Source organism: Pipra filicauda, unplaced genomic scaffold (genome assembly GCF_003945595.2).
Source record: "Pipra filicauda isolate LSUMZ 115617 unplaced genomic scaffold, ASM394559v2 scaffold109_size3271384_pilon, whole genome shotgun sequence".
Lineage (NCBI taxonomy): Eukaryota > Metazoa > Chordata > Aves > Passeriformes > Pipridae > Pipra > Pipra filicauda.
Window position 1 is genome coordinate 939,204 of NW_024103540.1, and position 19,592 is coordinate 958,795.

Here is a 19,592-nt window from a genome sequence, read left to right on the forward strand (position 1 = left end):
CAGCCCACAGCAGGTGACACCAGATTATACAGAACCTGGTTCTCCCTGGCCTGTTTATTATTTTATTGAGATTCGCTATTTTGGCTTGTGTTTATGCATAAGAAAATTGAAAGTTAAATAGGCTCTGCTTCAGCAGGGAGTGGTAAATATAAATAGACCTTCAGTTTGCTCCCAAGAACCAGAAGGAGTTGCTATTTCTTGGCTTCTGGCACCTATTTTTGACGAGCATAAACAAAACATGAGAACTGGGCTATTAAAATCACACGGCTTTACTTGGCAGGGAGCTGCATGGCAACACTATGGATTACTCAGTTAAAAAACTCTGTTCCTGACATTCTGCTAACACATGGAACAGGCCACTTCAATAAAGAAAGGAAAGCTATGTTAAAAAAACAAACCAGAAAAAGGCCAGCTGTACATTCCTTACACGACTCCAGACGTCCCAGCAGCAGAGCGCCTGCTGTACAACACACCTTTCTCGAGCCCTGGTGGGCTCACTGAACACATTTTGGCATCTCTGCAGCAAGTGCTGATGGAGGTGGTTTGGTGCTTGCTGCAGTTCTTCTCAGCCCTCCCAAGACGGGCTAACGAAGTCCAGGTCTGACAGAGGCAGCATCATCTGAAATAAAATGGGGTGTTTGTTACTGTACTTTGGCTGCAGTTTAACAGAGAAAAACCTTCTTTGGCTACTCCCACAGTGTATAGGGTACAGCTGGGTATAGGTATCAATTAAAAAAAAAACAGAAAACAAACACTACTTAAGATATTATCCTGTTGTGAGAGGCTGACACTCCTGAAACATTTGTCTCTCCAGTTCTATTTGAAGGAAGACAGTCAAGAAATCAGCAAACAAGTTTTGTAGCCCCTATTTTACACCCAAATTCGCTTGCTTCCCTTTCCCACCATTATATGGCAACCACAATGTTTCTGAGAAAACATAAAGCCAAAAAATACCCCTTCCTCATCTTCCCTCTGCTGCTGCTGCTGCTGCTGTCCCCCCAACCCTCCCTGCTGGGTCCCTCCGAGGAGCTGCCCATTTAAAGGTGACGGGGCATCCATTTTGAGACCTCCCTTGCTTTCCAAACATCACATTCAAAGAAATAACAATAGACCCTGACATGCAGTGTTTGCTAATTTGTTTCTCTCCCTATGCTTCCCTCCCTCTTCCCCCACTGCAGAAAGGCTGGTTTGCCCCCCTGCTTACCCACGGGGCAGCTTTTTGCTGCATCTCCCTCGTCCTCCACCTCGTCCTTGCCCTGCACAGGACCCACAGCAGCAAGAATGGACTTGTACAGGTGCTCTGCATGGCTTTCCAGCTCTTCTGACTGCTTTGCAATCAAACCCAGCGTGTCTTTCAGAGCTGGAAAACAAAAAACATGAATGGAGGTGGTAGTAATGTGGTAATTCAATGTCTGTAAGAGCAGAAAGAGAGAGCTCTGCTCACCCAGGCAGAGCTTTTGAAGGAAATGGAGTGTTAGAAATCAATAATCTGATGTTCACCCTGTCAACATTGTGATGCAGAGTTTGGAGGGGGTGGGAAGCGACTTAGGAAGCTCCAGATTAATGAAGATGCATTATCTTCATTAAATAAGGGAAACCTTTGGGACTGGGTAAGAAAGCCCATCCATAACACAGCACTCGGCCTCTAAAGCCCCTCTAGTGACTGCAGGTACAGCCCACCCTTTAGAGAGCCCTTGTGCAGGATGCACCAAGTTTCCAGAGAAACTGCTCCACACACACCAGGGCACCAGCCAGGCTGGGCTGTGCCCCCAGACTGGCTGCTGACACCAGCACAGGATGCACCGAGTGCAAATGGCGTGTTAAAATCACCCTCTCCTGCCCTGGAAAACAGCATCTCTTCCCAGCTCCATCCACAGCCCAGGGGGAGCTGGCCATGCTGCCTCTGGGATAACCTAGAGGACCCCTAAGAGGCAGGAACATCCATCACCCTTGATGGATGGCAGGGCCCAAGGCCAGGGTCAAGGCACGGTGCAGCCCAAGCACTCGGGAGTAATGGCTTCAAACTTCCACCTCACCTCACCTCCAGGTCTCCGGGCAGCAACAGAGGTGTAAAAAACCCTTTTCCTTCCCACTGCTGACCCATCCCCAGACATGTGGGGCCAGGAATTTTGGGGGGCAGATGCTATACAAGCATCACCAGCTGCGTTCATGACCAGCCCCACTCAAGCACTCCCTCCTCACCCGGGGAATTTGATGCCATGCAGTCCAGGAGAGCTTCTCCCCTCTCCAGCACGCTCTCCGTCAGGCTCCGGTGGTTGGCCACATCCTTCCTGAACTCCTGGCAAGGAAAGGAGAGGAGCAGCATCGCTTAAAAGGGTTTTTGGAATAGACACAGGTCGCCCAGGGAGCAGTTTCCCCTGAGCAGGTTCCTGGCGCTCCCAAATTTGTCTTTGCAAACCCAATGCACCCTAGACCATTCCAGAGGTGCCTTGCTTCCCACTGGAGAGGGGGAAGCAAAGCCAATACCCACCAGGTAGCGGTGCAGCGATGCTGTCACGCTCCCGGCATCCGGCGAGGGGGGCACCCAGCTGCCGGTGACATCGGCCACGTCGTACAGCCAACGGATCAGCTCCTCCAGCTGGCAGCAAAACATCTACTCAACAAAGCACAAAAAAGGGGTCACAGATCTATTGCTGCAACGGAGACAAGTCCCCCCCTACACCACTGTGTGGCAAGAATTGAGGGTCACCATGAAATGCCTGCATGGAGAGGTGCTGGAAGCTGGTAGCACCCAGGCGGAAGGAAGAGGTTGGCCTCTGCCACCTCGCAGCCCAAGAGACACCCTCATCCTCCTCCTCCTCACTGGAGCTGTGCAGCTAATTTGCAGTTGCTTTTCCCCAGGGGTTTGTCTCGTTCAATTAAGTGCTTTCATTTATTTTTAAAGCATCTCGGTGCGGGATTATTTTTGTAAGATGCTGCATGAAACCCAGGGGCCTCTGCTGGCACTGAAACCAGACTCAAGTCCTGCTCCTGCTCATCAGGGGTTTGCCATAAAGCTGCTTTTCCCTGGCAATCTGGGGTGGCAGATACAGAAAAGACCCTTATAAATCAGCAGAGTTATTCCCATGCAAGAGGAGGGGATGAGTTTGCAGCTATGTGAGTGATAATCATTACTCTCCTGCAAACAGCCCAGCATCACTTCCAAATTCACCCCAGCACTGGGGTGGGGAAGAAGATGGAGAGGAAGGTGGGGAGCAATGCCTGCTTGCCAGGGAGCAGAGCACTGGTGGCAGGATGGCCATGAGACATCATTTACTCAAATTATAAAAATTCTCAAAATAATTAGGAAACTCCTCAGTTGCTGCAGCTCCTGCCTCTTCCCTGGTACACCAGCACTGCAGGATGGGGGGAAGCTGAGAGTCACATCTCCACCGAGCCTGGCCCTGTGATACTGAGCCCCAGGAAAAGCAAGACAGGCTCTTGCTCCATCAGAAGGAATTATCTGCTCCGGTGATCCCCCCTGCATAAATTAGTACCAGCTGCCAGGCAGCACAACATCATGCAGCACAGGAAGCCTTAATTAATTGTGCCATAAAGACCAGGTATGTTTTATGTGAAATCCTCCCACAATAAACTTTATTTCTGGTCTCAGCCTACCTTGACACACTGGACAAGGGACTCGCTCTGCTGGCTCTTCATTGGATGTCCCTTGACCCGTGGTTCATTTCGGTACATCCCATCCAACGTGTCCCTGAGACCGGTCGGTAGATGAAGCCCCCGGAGGGGATCCCTATGGATCCAGCCACACGACTCTGTGTTTTCCCAGCTGGGCTTTCGAGAGCTGCAGGGCTGCCACCGCCCAGCATAACTCTCAGTGTTCCCTCTTTTGTCCCTGCCACTCGCTTCTCCAAAAGGAGCCAGCCCAGATGAAAGGGGCTGCCTGTGACGTGGCAGGTTATGGTGGTCGTGCCTGGGCGTCCTTACAGTTAAGGAAAGACTGGACAGAAAATGAGCCAGTCTTTCCAGCTCCTGCAGTCTTGGAGGTAGGGAAAGAAATTCTTCATCCCCTTCCCACTCCTTTCTCAGGGGGAGCACACCTGTGATAGGTAAAAACCTAGCAGTGCTTTTCGCCTGCCCTGTGAGGTTTGGGAAAGGGCTCCCTCTGGAACACCAGCTCCTCCCATCCACAGCAGCGTGCCCAGGTGAACTTGGCCCACCTGACTCCATCCTTACATCCTTAGCAAAACCTCTGGAAGGACGAGAGGAAGTACTTCTTGCAAAGGATGCTTTGGCAATAGGTGAAGGTTCATAGAACAATCCGGCTCCCGAGCAGCCGCTTTCTCCAGGCCCTGGGGTGGAGAATCTCTCTGCAGAGGCCACCAATTCCCAATGTCCATTTTCTCTGCTTCTCTGAGCCTGCCCACCTCGGGGGCCATAGATACTGGTGGACCTCAGCGTGCCCTCAGGAGAAGCAGAAAAGCTGTCCAGGCCTACTCCTGAGTCATGGAGGACAGGCTCTGGCATCCTTCCCAGCTTGTACCTCGGCTTCAGCGGATAAGCATAATCCAGCAAGTCCTCATATTCTTTGTTGGGGTTCCAGTGGGGCGAGCAACGGTCTGGAGATGGGGGTAAGGAATCCGGGATGGCACAGGCCCAGTAATCGGACTGGTAGGAGGAGACCTCCCGGATGTGCTCCACAGTGGTGCGGCAATCGAGGAAAGGCACCTGCAGGGCCCTGCCTTCTGCTGCTCCCTGTCGGCACCACACGTCCCTGGTGGCCATAGTGGCCATGGTGGCTGCTGGAGAAGGGACATCCATGCTGGTTGGCAAGCTTCCCGACGGCTCCTTGGAGAGGCCGCTCTTTCCCGAAGACAGAGCGGAGAGGCTCAACATGGAGCGGCTCCGCAGGGCGCTCCCTGGGCTGGGGGGGGTTTGGGGCTGCAGGAGCTCTGGGGTGGAGGGAGATGAGGACTGGGCTCCCAGACTTTGTCTCCGATGGCCAACAGGGGCGTCGTGGCAGCTGTCAGGAAGGATGTTCTCCTCTGCAGAGCTGCCTCGGCTGGGAGGGCTGGATGCCGGATCCCAACAGCCCGATGGCTTCACCTGCTCAAGGACAGGGTGGAAAAGGAAAGGGAGAGAGAGATATGCATAAAATGAAGCAAAGCAACCAGACAAAGACATCCACACATATCCAGGATATGGAGATAAAAGCCCAGCCCTGGACCTGCCATGAGCTGAGGCTGGAAGTGGAGCTCTGTGCCGTCTGTGGGACAGCCTGCAGCTGCTCAGAGCCCAGAGTGGGGCTTGATCTTAAGGAAAGGCATCTCGAGGGCTTGGGAAGCTGCAGGAGTCATTTGGCAGCAAGAGGCATTTATTTAAGGAGCACTGTCCTGAGCGACTTTCCAGCTCTGCGGTGGCAATATGGGAATGGAAGCAACAACTTGGGTGCTGGAGCCCCAGCCTTTTCCCACCACACATCCTAACCCGGGCAGGGGTGGGCACACTCCGGCAGGAAGAGATGGAAAGCCCTTCCTAGGACAGCCCTGGCAAACAAGTCCCCACCTCGCCTGGGACCTCCCAGTGGTGCAGCAACACCTGTACACACAACCCTCTCACCTGCTGCTCTTCTGAGGAGAGGAACCAGTGGCTGACACTTGGAGGCACATCATCACCAGCAGCACCTCGACAAATCAGCGTCTCTTTCTCTGAAAGGTTTGCTCTTGCTCTGAAAAATCCGGGTGCAGATGCTGAAGACACTGCTGGGTGGCAGCTGGAGTCTCCCTGAGTGACACCAGTGGCCAAGTGACCATGTCTGCTCATTGTCACATCCATCCCTTGCAGGCTGGGCTTGGCTTCCTCTGCCCCTGAGAGCCGGTGCAGGCTGTCCGTCAGCTCCAGGCTGCCCACCTCCACCTCCGTGCAGTCCCAACTACCATCATCCTCGGCATTCCCGCTCAGAGAGGCTTCAGAAAGGGACTTTCCCACATCCACGGCCATTAGGATAGAACTTCTTCTGCAAGAGGACACCTAGCCTCGGGCTCTCTGGAACACACAGCACACAGTAAGGGCAACTCATCATCCCCCCTCATCTCCACAGCAAGTAAAGAAATTGGGTTTGCCCCTAGTAACAAAGAGCTCAAGCATGATCTGGGTCAGACCCTAAAATTCACAAAGGAGCATCTTGGTGTGTCAAATGGGACAGAGGAAAGAGCAAACCCTCACATCTCAGCAGCGTTATCTGGTTTCAAGGATGTGACACACACAGGGAAAATCTAACTAAAGCCCTGGCCACATTGAGAACTAACTTGGGTTTGTTCTGGCAGAGTGCAAACAGAGTCCTGAATTAATGGCCAATTTCACCAACAGTTTGTGCACCATGAGGTCACTGAGCCCAAATGAGACATCCTTAACTAGGACATAAAGCACCTACAAGCGTGGCTGAGCCCTGGGGGCTGTTGGGGTGGAGAGCTGAGGGTTTTTTAAAGATACAAAAGATTCAAAACCTTGAAATGGAAGCCACCCAGAAGCAAGTAGATATAAAATGTCAGAGTGGGAGGCAGGAGGCTGTAAAACTCAAACCTGCAGCTTCTACCTCAGTTCATGAAATTAATTCTTTGTGAAATTAATTAATGGAACTACTTTCTCGGCTGATGACATTTTCCCACGTGCTGTACAGCCAAGCCCAGTGCACCTTGCTGCAAAACCTTCTAACCTGAGGTGTTCCACTCAAAGCCTGAGCTCTGGATGCTCCACACATGGAGATGCTCCACTCCTCCCTCCAGCTCCCCACGCTGGGCTTGAGTGAGGAGCTGCTGCAGGACAACCTATAAACCAAATCAAGGAGACCCAATACGGCCTCTTCCAGCAATTCCAGCCCAAACCAGTAGGACAACGCCGGCAGAGTGGTTTTGCTGGGACTCACCCAGCCAGTGCCAACCGACAGACCAAGGGAGCAGCAACAGCAAACTACAAAGAACTGTAAAAAAAAAAAAAAAGAGGAGGAAAGAAAGAATTCCCAAACAGTACTTGGAAGTGGGAGACAAGCTGATACTCACTCAGCTCTTTTGTCACAAGTTTTATGATCCACTCCTCTGACAAGCGGGGTTTTCCCACGGGCACAGCCCGTGCACGGGAACAAAGAGCGGCGGGACGACGCGCCGGGTCTCCAGGGGAGACCAAATCCCCACACAGACAGCTCTGCAGCTGCCTGCCCCCTTCCCAAGGGCCGGCAGCTAAATTCAGCACGGCAGCAGCTGCGGGGAGGACGAGCCTGGGCTCTGCCAGCCCTCTCCTTCAGCCCCACACCTGGAGTCCCCCACTCCATTGCTTAACTGCTACCAAACACAACCCCACGCACGTCGTGTTATCCCTAATCGACAGCATCACTCTCTTTCTGCCCCCAGAAAGGTTGTACATCCAAACAAAAATGTGGGCTCACTGAAATAAATGTAATCAATAAACCTACCCCTGTGGCGGGTAGTGATTTAAAAAAATATATATATAAAAGAAAGAAAAGCCTAAAAAGGCATCAAAGCAGCTTGTAAAGTTTCAAAGTGCACATGCAGTAATTAACCATCGACCTCAGTACCTCTTTATTTTTAAAATAAAGATTCTTTAAGAAGAAGCCACGTTGAGTTCAAAGTGATGTTGGACATCTTTATCTCCATCAGATTTAGTGGCTCGAGTCAGGTGTCAGCCAAATTGTTTTAACAACTATAAAAAAACCACATGGAAGCTTGATCTTGAATCTGAAAAGCAAGTGTTAAGCAACATAAAATAAAACCTACAGGTCATGACCCATCTGTTATTTTCGTAACCGTGTGGAGGAGGAAAAGGTTGAATATTCTGAACTTAAGATCACTTATTATCTTGTGGAGACAGCATGCAGTGATTTACATTTCTGTGATGCCACTGGTCTTTAAAAAAAAGAGCAAGTGCTGGTTCACAGGTCCATTAAATCTCCAGAAGCTAATTGGAAGCTAAAGAGAAACCAGGAAACCTGCCAGTACACAGGGGTGAGAGTAAATCTGCTTATTTCAGGATTTGTAAGGGTATTTAAAGGGACACCAGGGATCTCACTGCATTTTCAAAAGTCTCTAATTCAGGCAGACGATTTCAATTAACTTCAGGGGGAGCTGGATACAGAACCACACCTGGATGCATAGGAGATGGGGATGTCACACACATCCCACACACAGAACAATCAGGCAAAAAGTCACATTTAACAGCAAAGTGCTGTTCAATGCTACTGCCACGACGTGCAACTCTCAACTACACAAACAACTAGAAAACAAAGTTCCTCACCATTTTCCAACAAACCCACAAAAATTCAGCGGCAGCGGCGCACCAAGATCAACCCTCAGGGCAGGAAGAAGCAATCCCAAATCCTCGGGCAGGACTGAAGAGGGATGCACGACCACAGCTTTGGGCGCGGTGGAGACTTTCCACTGGCCTCAAACGCACGGGAAAACAGCCAGAAAACCCCAGCTACACCCGAACCCTCAATTGTCTCGGCAGTGACACAGAAACAGGACCCGCGGGCGGGTTTTTAGATAAGAGATGAAGACAAGTCGCTGTTTCATTCATTCCAACAGGGGAGGTCCGCAGGGATCTCTCCTGAAAGGCAATCCCTGAGCTTTTTCACGCCGTCAGGAGGGCCCTGCCGGCCCCAGGGCGCCACAAAATTGCCGGCGGACAACGAGGGCTCTATCCCATGGAGCGGCTCCCACCGCCCGCGGGTCTCGCTTGGCTCATGGAATTCGGCGAGCGCAGCGGATGCTGATGGAATTTCCGCCTCCCGCCAGCTCCGCTTTGGCTGGGGAGCATTTTGGGGGCTGTTTTCTGAGACAAACCCACACCGCTCTGGCCTCTCAGATCCCGCGGGATCCGCGGCTTGGGATTTTCCGCTCCTTTCCTCTCTGCCCGAGAAGCCTTCCCGCGGCTGCAAAAAAAACCAGCAATGAACCAAAAAGATAAGAAATCGCGGCAACGACACCGAGGAGGCGGCGCACCCCGGGGTGCCCCGCGCTGCCGGGTGCCGGGATTCCCAAGGGAAAGTCTCCCGGGACCCCCGGGATCGCCCCCGGGACGCCCCTCAGGCCGCGCCCCGTCCCTCACTCACCGAGCGACGGCCGCGCCCCGCCCCCTCCGCGCGCGCAGCCAATGGGAGCGCCGGGTGGTGTAGGCGCGAGCGCCCCCGCGGCCCCGGCGGCCAATGGGAGCGGAGCGCGCGGGGCGGCCCCGCCCCTCGGCCGGTGCTGACCCCGCTCGCGGGAGGGGCGAGGCCGACACGAGGAGGCCACGCCCCCCGCCGACCAGGCCACGCCCCCTGCCCCGGCCGCGTCCCGGCCTCATCTCAATCCCGGCCTCGCTCGCGATCCCCTTGTCACCGGGGACCTGAGGAGCGTCTCCCGGGACACCCTTGAGGTGCTTGTCTCAACCCCGGGGTGTTTACTCGTATCCCATATATTGACCTTCCCAGGCGTTTCCGCGCTGCTCCAGGGGTGGGAAACCGCTAAAATTGGCACTGCGCGAGCCACGGGCGAATGAATCCCGGCATTCTCCAAGCACTGCTCCAGGAGGAGGTGCCGGTGCAAGACCACCCACTGGGGTAGCGGAGGACACCCCCCCAAGGGGGTCTGTCTCAAGGATGATCCCTGTGGGATGCCGGGCATGCCCTGCCCTTGGGGTGGCTTTCTGGGAAGATCCTGGTGCCACACTAAAGCAGGCTGCTCTGGGGGTTGTACCTGGCCAGACCCTTCTTTGGTGGATGGAGCAGACATGTTCCCGTATCCCAGAGAAAATACTAACCTTTCCCATTGTTGCCGTCCATAGGCTGATTCTGGATTTTGTTTTTGTCACCTGCTCTGGAGCTTTCCTAGATATCTAGGAATAGCTTATCTATTTCCTAGGTAACGCTGAAATTCCCTACATGTCAGTTAACTGATAAAGTGCTTTTTGGACAACATTGTTCCCAGCTTTAGGCCAGGAAGGACCAGTCACACTCCTTGGGTTCTGCAGCATGTTCCAGCTATTCCACCCCTGTGTTATAGTCCAGATTCCCAGTGGCTGTGGCCTGTTGAACTCAACGGAGCCAGCCCCATTTACATTCTCCCTTGAGAAACACAGTGGGAATACCTTTTTCAGGGTTGCTTCCCGAAGCAGAGCTGTAATGCTGCAGTATAACGCTCTCAGGAGAACTCACAGCCCAAAAAAAAGCCCAGATCACCTCTGTTCCTGTGCAGTATTTCTGCATTTGGGGTCTCTTTGATCAACGTTGCAGCAGGTCTTCCGGGTGGGCTGCACATCCCTCTGCCTCGGACGCAAGACTTTGGAGAGCCGGCTTTTTGTTGGAATTCACACAGGCAAAGCCCTTGTGAAGGAAAAGCCCTTTAAAATGCTGTTTATGGCTTATTCTCCAGGGAGCCAGCAGGGGCCGTGCTGATGCAGGCGAGTGGGAAGGCGGAAGCACACACGGATGGGTCATGATTCATCCCCAGGCTCGGCTGTTTTTAGCCGGGTTTAAATTACTCGCAAGCTGCCAGACATTGTTCTGGGAGCTGAATAGCACCCGGCTGCGGTCTCGGCCCCGGCAGGAAAGGTTCGTGTCCTGTTCCGCCCCCGATCAAACAAGTGCCAGGATGTCTACGAGAACAGCCAAAGGAGCCGCAAAATCTTTCCCCTCTCTCTCCTTGGGCTCACGCTGAGTGGGTGTCAATAAACAAGGGGAGGGGATCAACTGATGGTCTAAAGGAGAGATGATTAAAAAATTCAGGGAAACAATACCGACTTTATTCTGCTGGCATCTGGCCCTCTTTTTTAGGAACCCTGCTGAAGAGAAACTGGCTTGTTTGATCTATAATACAGGGTCAGTCAAACTCCTACCCAAATTCACTCAAGGCTGGCAAAGACTAGCATGGATATTTTCTTGCTGATTTGGGACCTCGGGATTCTTTCAGACTTCGGTTTTTGCAGACAAATGATTTCTCTGCATCTGTGGATGCAACAATTCAGCAATAATCCCCATACCTATGACGTGAACTAGACTTGCTTATGATGGTCAGATTTGAAAGCAGTGTATTTCTGGTACATGAGAAGCTACCTTCTTGGTGGGAATATCCATGGTTTTTGTACGGAACTGGATCCATCATGAACACCAGCTGTATGTATCCGGAGTTTTAATATGCCCATAACTGGTGACCTGCTGTTATCCAGAGCTTTTGGCACATTGATTTGTTATTTCTTTCTGCCTCGAATGGTTTCAAGCTACAAGCCAGACAGTCAACACTCTGCCACGAAACCTGAAGCCTGGAGGTGCACCATATGTTCTTGCAGGGCATCTGCACTATCTTCAGCATCAAGTTTCAGTCTCGCAATGCAAATGTCTGGGATGGATGAGATGTCAGCAAATTCAGGGCTTGGACCCAACCTACTTGTTCCCAGAGCATTCAGAGCAATATTAACTCGTCTTTTTACAAACTGCTCAGGAATCTGTTTGCTAACCTGTCTCTGAAAGGTGTTTGCAGGTGTTTGTCCTTCTCTTCTTGTGGCTAACAACCCTTTTCTTTTCAGGATTTCCGCATCTTGGACTATTCTTGTTCTCCTCTTGATTCTCACTCTTTGGGCCACATTTCTTTGAAGTTTAACATGTCCAAAACTCCAGCATGGGCTTGGCTATGATTAAGCAGAACTGGTGTGGTAGTCCACACTTACACACCCTGGTACAGTATCTGCCTTATTCACAGCACGGGGCATGGACTCCTGCTTCTGACTGCCCACAGCTTCCTGCTCCTGCTCCTTAACCTACCATTTCCCACAAGTGTTAGTGCAGTTAATCACTCTTATCTTGACTAATTCTTTCCAGCCTCTGTTTCCCAGACTCACTCTCAATTTTTCTGACGTTGCTATGGATTTCAGCCCTACCCTTTTCCATTTTCCCAGACCTTCTCCAGGTGGGACCTGCAGATTTTCTCTGTTCCAACATTTGTGTCACTAATCAGCTACTTATGGTCCTGGACCTACAGCAGGCCCCTGAGGATTCCAGTCATTCAGCTGGACAGCTGCTCTAGTAATGTCTAAATAAGCAGGTTCAAGCTCAGCCATGTTGCTTTAGCTTCTTTTTAAAGCCATAAGAAGACGTAACAAAAGCCTGCAAACTTTCCATCAGTCTTCTAGATCATCATGGCAACTATTGCACTATTACTGAATATTTCCTAAAAAAGGTAGCTGCTGCTTTTTCTTCATGATTTTGGAGAAGCCCCTAAAAATATGACATGTAAGGCAGGATTAATGAGGAACAGAGGGAAAACTGGAGTGACATGTATTTCAGTGTCAACTTAGAACTGTAGAGCAATGAACCCCAGTGGTAGCAGCTGGGCAATTCGAGTTATTTACCACTTGGTTGCTTAGCTGGACCGAGAGGCAGGATTTAGCCCAAGAGAAAGGTCAAACAGAAGTTGCACTTCTCCTTTCTGGCCACACGATGTACCCATCACACCGCGAACAGCCTGGCCAGACCACCAGCAAGAGCTAGCAGCTACAAAGGCAGGTGTTTCAGGGGTTTGTATTCCTCAAAAGCATCTCCTTCCCTCTGTCCAGGCCCTTTAAAACACGCAGCTGCAGCTCAGGGCTGGGTGCCGTGGTGCAGAGGGGCCTGGATGGGATGGAGTTGGTGTGGTCCAGACCCTCCACCTTTCCTCCTGGAGGAAGGTGACACCTTGCTGTGAGAGAAATAGGAGCCAGATAGTCAAGAGGTCGTGGCAGCTTTTCATCAGTGTGAATTATAATGGGTAATGAATAACTGAAATTTTATTTATTAAATGTGAGATTTTACTGCTGCTTTTGGTGGGGAGTGTGAGCGATTTCTTTTTCATTCTAATTTGCTGGGATGTCTCGGCCCTTTGTCATTTGTGTGTTGTCCTGAGCAGAACCAAGAGGCTCTTCAAAACCAGAGCTGGGATCTGCAGGAACCAGTCATCAGCACAGAGATTTGCAAAATATTGGGGTTGGTAGACATGAAAATCTGTGTATGTAAGCGTAAGAAGAAATAGCAGATCAGGGAGGATAAGAATAGCTTGAATTTATAACAAACACCATTCCCAGCAAAAAATTTGAGACTAAAAATTTGAGCCACTGCTAAGACCACAGCTCATTTGAGGGAGAGCCTCCTCTCTGACAACAAGAGGATGGCAGCATTTCACATCTCCCATTCCCCCTCCTGGCAGTCAGGCAGCAGAGGACCATCAGAAAACAACTATCGATTCTTAAAGATTATTAAAGAACTGTCCCAAAACTGGGAGGTTTGGTGACAGCCATCATCCCTTGTGGTCTATGTTGCACACAAGTGATCGTGGCCAAGGCTGAACAACCACGTCCTGTTGCTTGTGTGAATGAAATCTCTGAGGGAACAAGTGCAGGCAGGTAAAATCAGCTTAAAACATAAATAAATGCCATATTTCCCTTCTGTAAGATCTCCTACAAGGATTTAGTGATACTCCCTTTAATCCTTATAATGGGGACATAGCAGAGATCTGACTTTCAACAGATTTTAAAGGTGACCAGTCAGTGCAGCTGTACCACACAACCTGTTCAACTCAAACCATTCATTTAGCAGCAGAACAAATTTGTATTTTCTTCCATTTAACTAACTCACAAAGCACTTTCCTTTAATTATATCTATCTTAATCAAAGAAAATGAGGATTTAAAAAAAGGACTAATCTGCTCCTTGGCCATAATTGGATTTCTTCTGCAAATATTAAGTTACAACAATAGCAGCGACTTTTCTAATAAATTTACTTTTAAATGCTTTTCTTTATGTGAACTAGAGGAATGAGTGTTGCCTGTCTAGAAATCCTTAGAAGGAAGAAGTGAGGAGCATTTTCCAAGAACTCTCTTCCTCTTAAAAAAAAAAAAAAAAAAGAAATGAAATTAAGAAATTGGAAAGCAGGTGGCCAGATTTGTAGGTGTAGAAAACCAGAATAAAATCATTAAACTTCAATTAGAAAATATTCCAATTTTTATCTTTTTGTTGAAATATCATAGGAAACTTTATCTATTTATCCAAAATAATGCCTAGCAAGCACTAACAATGGCTGGGAAAGGGTTAAATGGTGACAATCAGTGACACCAGCATTCCAACAAAGGGCATGGTCTGGGAAATGGAACCAAATACCAAGTTGCACAATTCTCATTCAGGGGCATTTCCAAAGGAGTCTTTGCTTCGGCGACAGAGCCTGGTCCAGCAGGATGTCCTGCTGCCTGTACAAGGCTGATCCAAACTAAAAGGCCAGGTCTTCTCCAAACAAAGATGGAAACATGAATTCCGTTTGGGGTGATTTTTATTTCAGATTGAGAAGCTACACAAAGAGAGAACAAATATACATTTCCATGAGAGAACGGAAAAAGAGAGACAGTATCCCATTGCGTCACCCTCCTAATACAACAAACCATCCCAGCCTGAGCCACGGGACTGTTTGCTCCCCAGGCAGGCAGGGGGGTTTTACTCCAAAAAGTAAACTACATAATTAACATCTTTAGTATCTGCCCCAGCGTCACACACCCCCAGACACAGCAATATGGTCTTTGCATATGTGCACATACGTCTGTTCTTGGTAATAGAAGGCTGATACAGAGTCACACAGATGAAACCCACAGCTTTAAAAGAGGAACAGTTACAGATGTTGACAAGGATCAACACACCCACATGGCACAAGCACTTCCTCAATGGAGTGGTTACTCTTAAGCACTAGGTTTTAACCCGAAGGCAGATACGTTTGTATCAGTGATACTGGACTGTACTGGAGCAGATGGCAGTGGATTTCAGAGTTCCTCTGTCTTTTTATTAAAGTAATTAATCAAATGGTTTAGCATATAAAAATACAAGAACCCTCCCTCCTAATTAGAGAACTTGTGTTCTTGTAGAAATAAAAGCACACACACACATACACACCTCAGGATTGCTGTCAGAGAGCTTACAGGATAAAGAAAAGAAACCCACTCTCCTCATCTCACACCAGGACATCATGTTCTCCCTCCTGTCTCCAGGGATAATGGAGTCTTTCAGCTTTGGTGCATAGTTATATTTGAAAGCCAAACAGCAACTTGGAATTTGTCCTGAAGGGAACCAGGACAAGGCACCTTTAAGGATAATAAGGCAGATTGCATACCTCTGCTGCAGAAGGGGACTCCGCGTAGGCAGGGGTGGTCCTGCTATCCTTGAATCTAGAGGGATCAATCAAAACCTAATCAAAATCTTCACCCTCACCAAACGTGAGTGAGTCAGTCTCAGTTTGCTATAACCAAGCAGCAGTTCAGAAGAAGCAGCTCATCCCCCCATGAGCAGAGGTACACTCAGCTATTTGCAGCGCTACATGTGGTCTCCATCCCCTACAGCACATGCTTTGTGGATGACCTGACACAAGTGCAGCCAGGAAAGTAACAGAGAAAGAATGGAATACTCACGGATGGCAAACATATCACCTCCACACTGGTCTTCAGGCAAGAGATGTCAACAGAGCATCTATTGTGGGGCAGAGCAGGGAGGCAGTCAGGGCTGGGCTACCTTGGTCACAATTATTTGACTTATTAAGTGTAAAATGTCATCAATGTATTGCCTTAATGAAGTAGGGGTTTGTTCAGTCCAGATGCTCCTCTGAAGCTGAAACTACATCTTTGCCCTCTCATAAAATGATGTGAAACAGTTTTTGTCCTCACATGGGACCAGAATATCTTTAAGTTTGATCTATGTACTCTAGGAGCCTGCTGGGATCTGGGCAGACTCCAAGCAGCACAAAAGACTCTGCAGGAGGGATAAAGAGGAAGCAAACTGAACAAAAGTTGAGGAAGTTTTCCTTTTGCATCAACACCAACCATCTAGAAAACACTTTTTCTCTTTTTGGAGGTACCACATCATAAGAAAACCGTGAGCATGTAAAATGCCTCTAATTATATCCAACAAGTTTTAAAAACATTCCTTTACTGCTGCTTTACCAAATATGATCATCTTAAAAGGCCCAGACCAAACCCAAACCCCTATGCTGCTAAGGAAGTACCATCTCCATCAGAAGTCCACAAGCCACTGAAAGCTCAGGAAATTACATCAGTGTACATCAGCGAAGTTCCTGGCCTGTCCTTTTTGTGGCATTCCTTCTGGTTCTTAACAAAGCTCCCATCCAAACCACTTAATATTTGCTGTACTTTTTATGGTTAAGCACAATTCTTTCTGTGGGAATGTAATCCAGGGGGATTCAGGCATGTGTAAACAGTTTCCTTGAGAGAAGATTTCCCTTAGAAATTTCTTTCTGCAGTGTGTAACTGCAATGAAGTTGCACTGACATGCCACATGCAGTTTAGTTCCAATTACTAAATACACGCTTGTCAAAGAAGGGTATTACTTTCTCAGCGCTGTTACCAGAAGGAGCAAGTGAAAGCTATCCTAAGGAACATCTAATACTGAATTTCTTGGTCTCTGTGGCTTAAAACCACACTGTTAACTTTGCATTACAACAGAGTTGGCTCAAAATTAATTTCCTCATGCTGGTTCTTGCTGGTTGCCCTGCCTGCCTTGCAAACAGCATCTGTGGCCTTGAGAGACAAGTATGAATGTTCTTGATCAGGACTTTATATAAGATGAGCTGGCCTGCTGAAATGACCACAGTCCTCACCTCCTGCTGCCACTGAGATCAGGTTAAATCCAAATGAGATTTCATAGTTGTTAAGAATGATATATCTGCTGACACTGAGATAGAATTTGGTAAGTAACCATACTGTCAATTCTTAAATGAAAGAGGTTTTCTCTTTCCTTTTCTCTTCAAAACTCCATACTAAATCAAAAATATATATAAAACCCCAGATGTTACTTTTTTTAGGGAGATGATAGTTATTAGCTAACAATGAAGCTGGCTTCAGGATTCAGGATCTGCTCCTAGCCTGCTTGGTGACTCTTCACATGACTCAAGATGAGCATTCTTTCACCTTTTTTTGCATGCATTCACTTGTGCAGCTGTGAACTGGTGCCTGCTGGTCATAAATGCCTGTAAAGAGCCCATGCAGAGAATGAATTCCATGTTAACATTAACTTCCCAAGACAGTGCTCAGATGTGACAACGAAGAGCTACAGGAGCCAAATAAGGCTCTTGATCACTTATTGTCAGAGTTAAAATATTCAGAAGCAACTGTCTTTACGTGTTGCCCAATGTCTGGAAAAAGTTTCAGATCATTTGTCAAACCCTTTTCCCTCCTGCCAGAAGCTGAAACAGCAAGTGAACATGGCTTTCATCAATATGCTCACACAGATAACAAGTTTGTCTTTGTCCTCGGAGAATAATGGTCACCACGCATTTCTCTGAGGAGCATTTGTCCCAGCTATCCTGCAAAGAGGAATGTGGGTCAATCCCTGATCCAGAACTGTGCTGCTATTCCTCTGGTCATGGCTAGCAGCCAGGAGCAGCTTATCAGAGCTCCACGCTGGCTCACTGCATGCTTCCCTGTTGCTCAGTGACGAGGCATTTTAGAAACATCAGCACTCATGCCTCTCCCTGAAAATCCTGGCCAGGCAGCAGGCAGGGATTTGCATTCTCTGCTACATGGCAGGCAAATGCCCACAGTCTTTTTGCTGCTATCTATATCGAAATGCCAAGAGAAACACGCTTCCTTCAGGTCTTAACTTCTTTATCCTCCTGCTTACCCTGTCTTCTCTGACGGTCCCCCTGCAACCCCCAAGCTCTTCCTTCTTTTTCTCCACCTTTGTCACCCATATTGACAACAAGACAACCTGTTCTTTTAGTTGAAAAGCTCTTTCTTTCATTGAAACGAGACAGAAACTAAGCTGTCAAGACTCCCAATTTAGATGTTGAATCCATGGTGATGTCTGTTAATTTACCTGAGCCTAAGCTTTCATGGCATGTCAGGTGGAGATGGAAGGAGGCAGATAGAACAGGACACTGTGTTGTCCTTGACTAAGTCACATCCACTTTTTGAACTGCAGCTCACACTGACATCAGCTCCCCACTCCCCCTGAGTTAGCCCAGCAAATGCATACACAGATCTCTTTTCCATCACAGTCATTTATCCTCTAGCACAAGGCAACTCTGCATACTTTCATTATTTGATTCCTTTCAGATTTTTGAAAGTTCATCATTATTTGAGATTTAGTGCTCTGTGTCTTAGGAGTGCTTTCCAAACACTGCAACTCACCATCTTCCGCACTACTGCCTGTGAGATACAGGTACACCTGTAAAGCTAATTCACAGAAAAGGAGGCACAGGTATAGAATTTATGCGACCTGCTAATTCTGTGCTGTTCATCAGGATCAGTCAATACAGGCAGGTCTGTGAGTGATTATGAACTGCCAAGGCCCTGCTAAAATCAATGAAGATGTGACAATTTTCCTTTGGTGAGAGTTTGTCTTTTGGTCTTTTGACTTCATACCTGAGGCTCACTGCTCACTGCCTGTGGGGAGGTCAGGATTAAAAATGATGATTTCCAGTGGCTTTCCAGTGGCTGCAGAAACTCGCTGTGTTAGCAGAGAACCAGAGTGAAGATTTAGCCCAGACTGTTGACCAATACTGCAAATCTTTGCAGAAAGAGGTGGTGGTGTTGTCCCTTTTGCAAGCTCTCAAGGACGCAGCCTACAACATATGGTAGGGTGGTCAGTCACAGAGATGCCAGGGCCTCTGGCTTGGCTGAAAGAGGAACTGCTAAACACCTCAAGTTTTCATTATTCTTGCTGTAAAATAAGGAGGAACCACAGAAGAATGAGTCTAAGAATGGTGACACTGGGTCACGTTCATCTCTGGCACCAGCCACAGCAAAGGCCCAGGGGAGAGTTTAGGAACAGAGCAAGCACACAAGAAACCCTCCTGCCCCTCATAGCGTCCCCCCAAACTCTTGCCACCTCCAGCTCAGCCTCTTCAGACAGTAACAGGGCTGCCCAGAAAAGACAAAGCAGAGATTGTTTCACCAACAGATTTGGTACTTTGGCTGGCTCCACATCTCTGTTATGTCCACAGAACACAGTCCCGTTCGTCACATCCCTGCAGGGGAAGCCCTGGGATTGGCCCTGGTCTGTTCTCAACACAAAAGCCATCCTGATTGCAAGAGACATCCCCAGAAGTGTTTAAAGTCCATTGCAATTACTGAATTTTGTAGTGCAATTACCAACACCAAGACTCAGCAAAAGCTCAGTTCCGAGGAATAATGGGTCTTCACTGAAAATATCCCAATGGCAGCAAGTGCTGGCACCCTCCATTGCTCCCTATAACTTTTCAGGCATCTGTAGCCACATCTTGCAGCACAGAACAAGCACCTTTCTCAGTCTGAGAGACAGATATTGCTCTGCAGCCTCAGAGCAACTCTATATTACTAAGGCTCACAAACCTCTGCTGAGCTATGGACAGGAGCAAGGCAGAATGCAAACTGGAGCCCTCAAAACTCTGTTCACTCTCCCATTTATTCCTGAGCCACTGAAACATAAAAAGAACATAGGGTATTCCAGGAAATGGGACGAGATCAGGCAGTGATGGATGAAGCACAGAGTGAAAAGTCAAATCCTGGAGAAGAAATAAAAGATGGTTCAAAACAGTCAAAGAAACTTCACTGAAAAAAGAGAATGCAAAAGTGGAAGAATAAATGG

General features: G+C 48.7%; 1 protein-coding gene across 2 annotated transcripts; it reads right to left on the minus strand.

Annotated features, from left to right (window-relative positions):
* Positions 1-251: 251 nt before the first annotated feature.
* On the minus strand, positions 252-9,036 carry CEP68 (centrosomal protein 68). 2 transcript variants are annotated; one of them, XM_039381053.1, is made up of 7 exons: positions 8,266-9,036; positions 5,578-6,003; positions 3,619-5,064; positions 2,492-2,614; positions 2,203-2,299; positions 1,205-1,360; positions 252-619 (listed from the first exon to the last, which is right to left on the minus strand). In XM_039381053.1, exons 2-7 carry the CDS (start codon positions 5,956-5,958, stop codon positions 585-587), a joined length of 2,238 nt encoding a protein of 745 aa, XP_039236987.1. In that variant the 5' UTR covers positions 5,959-6,003; positions 8,266-9,036; the 3' UTR covers positions 252-584. The 2 variants fall into 2 exon arrangements, with proteins under 2 accessions (XP_039236987.1, XP_039236991.1); XM_039381057.1 differs by lacking the exon at positions 8,266-9,036 and adding an exon at positions 6,674-6,873.
* Between the last annotated feature and the right edge of the window lie 10,556 nt (positions 9,037-19,592).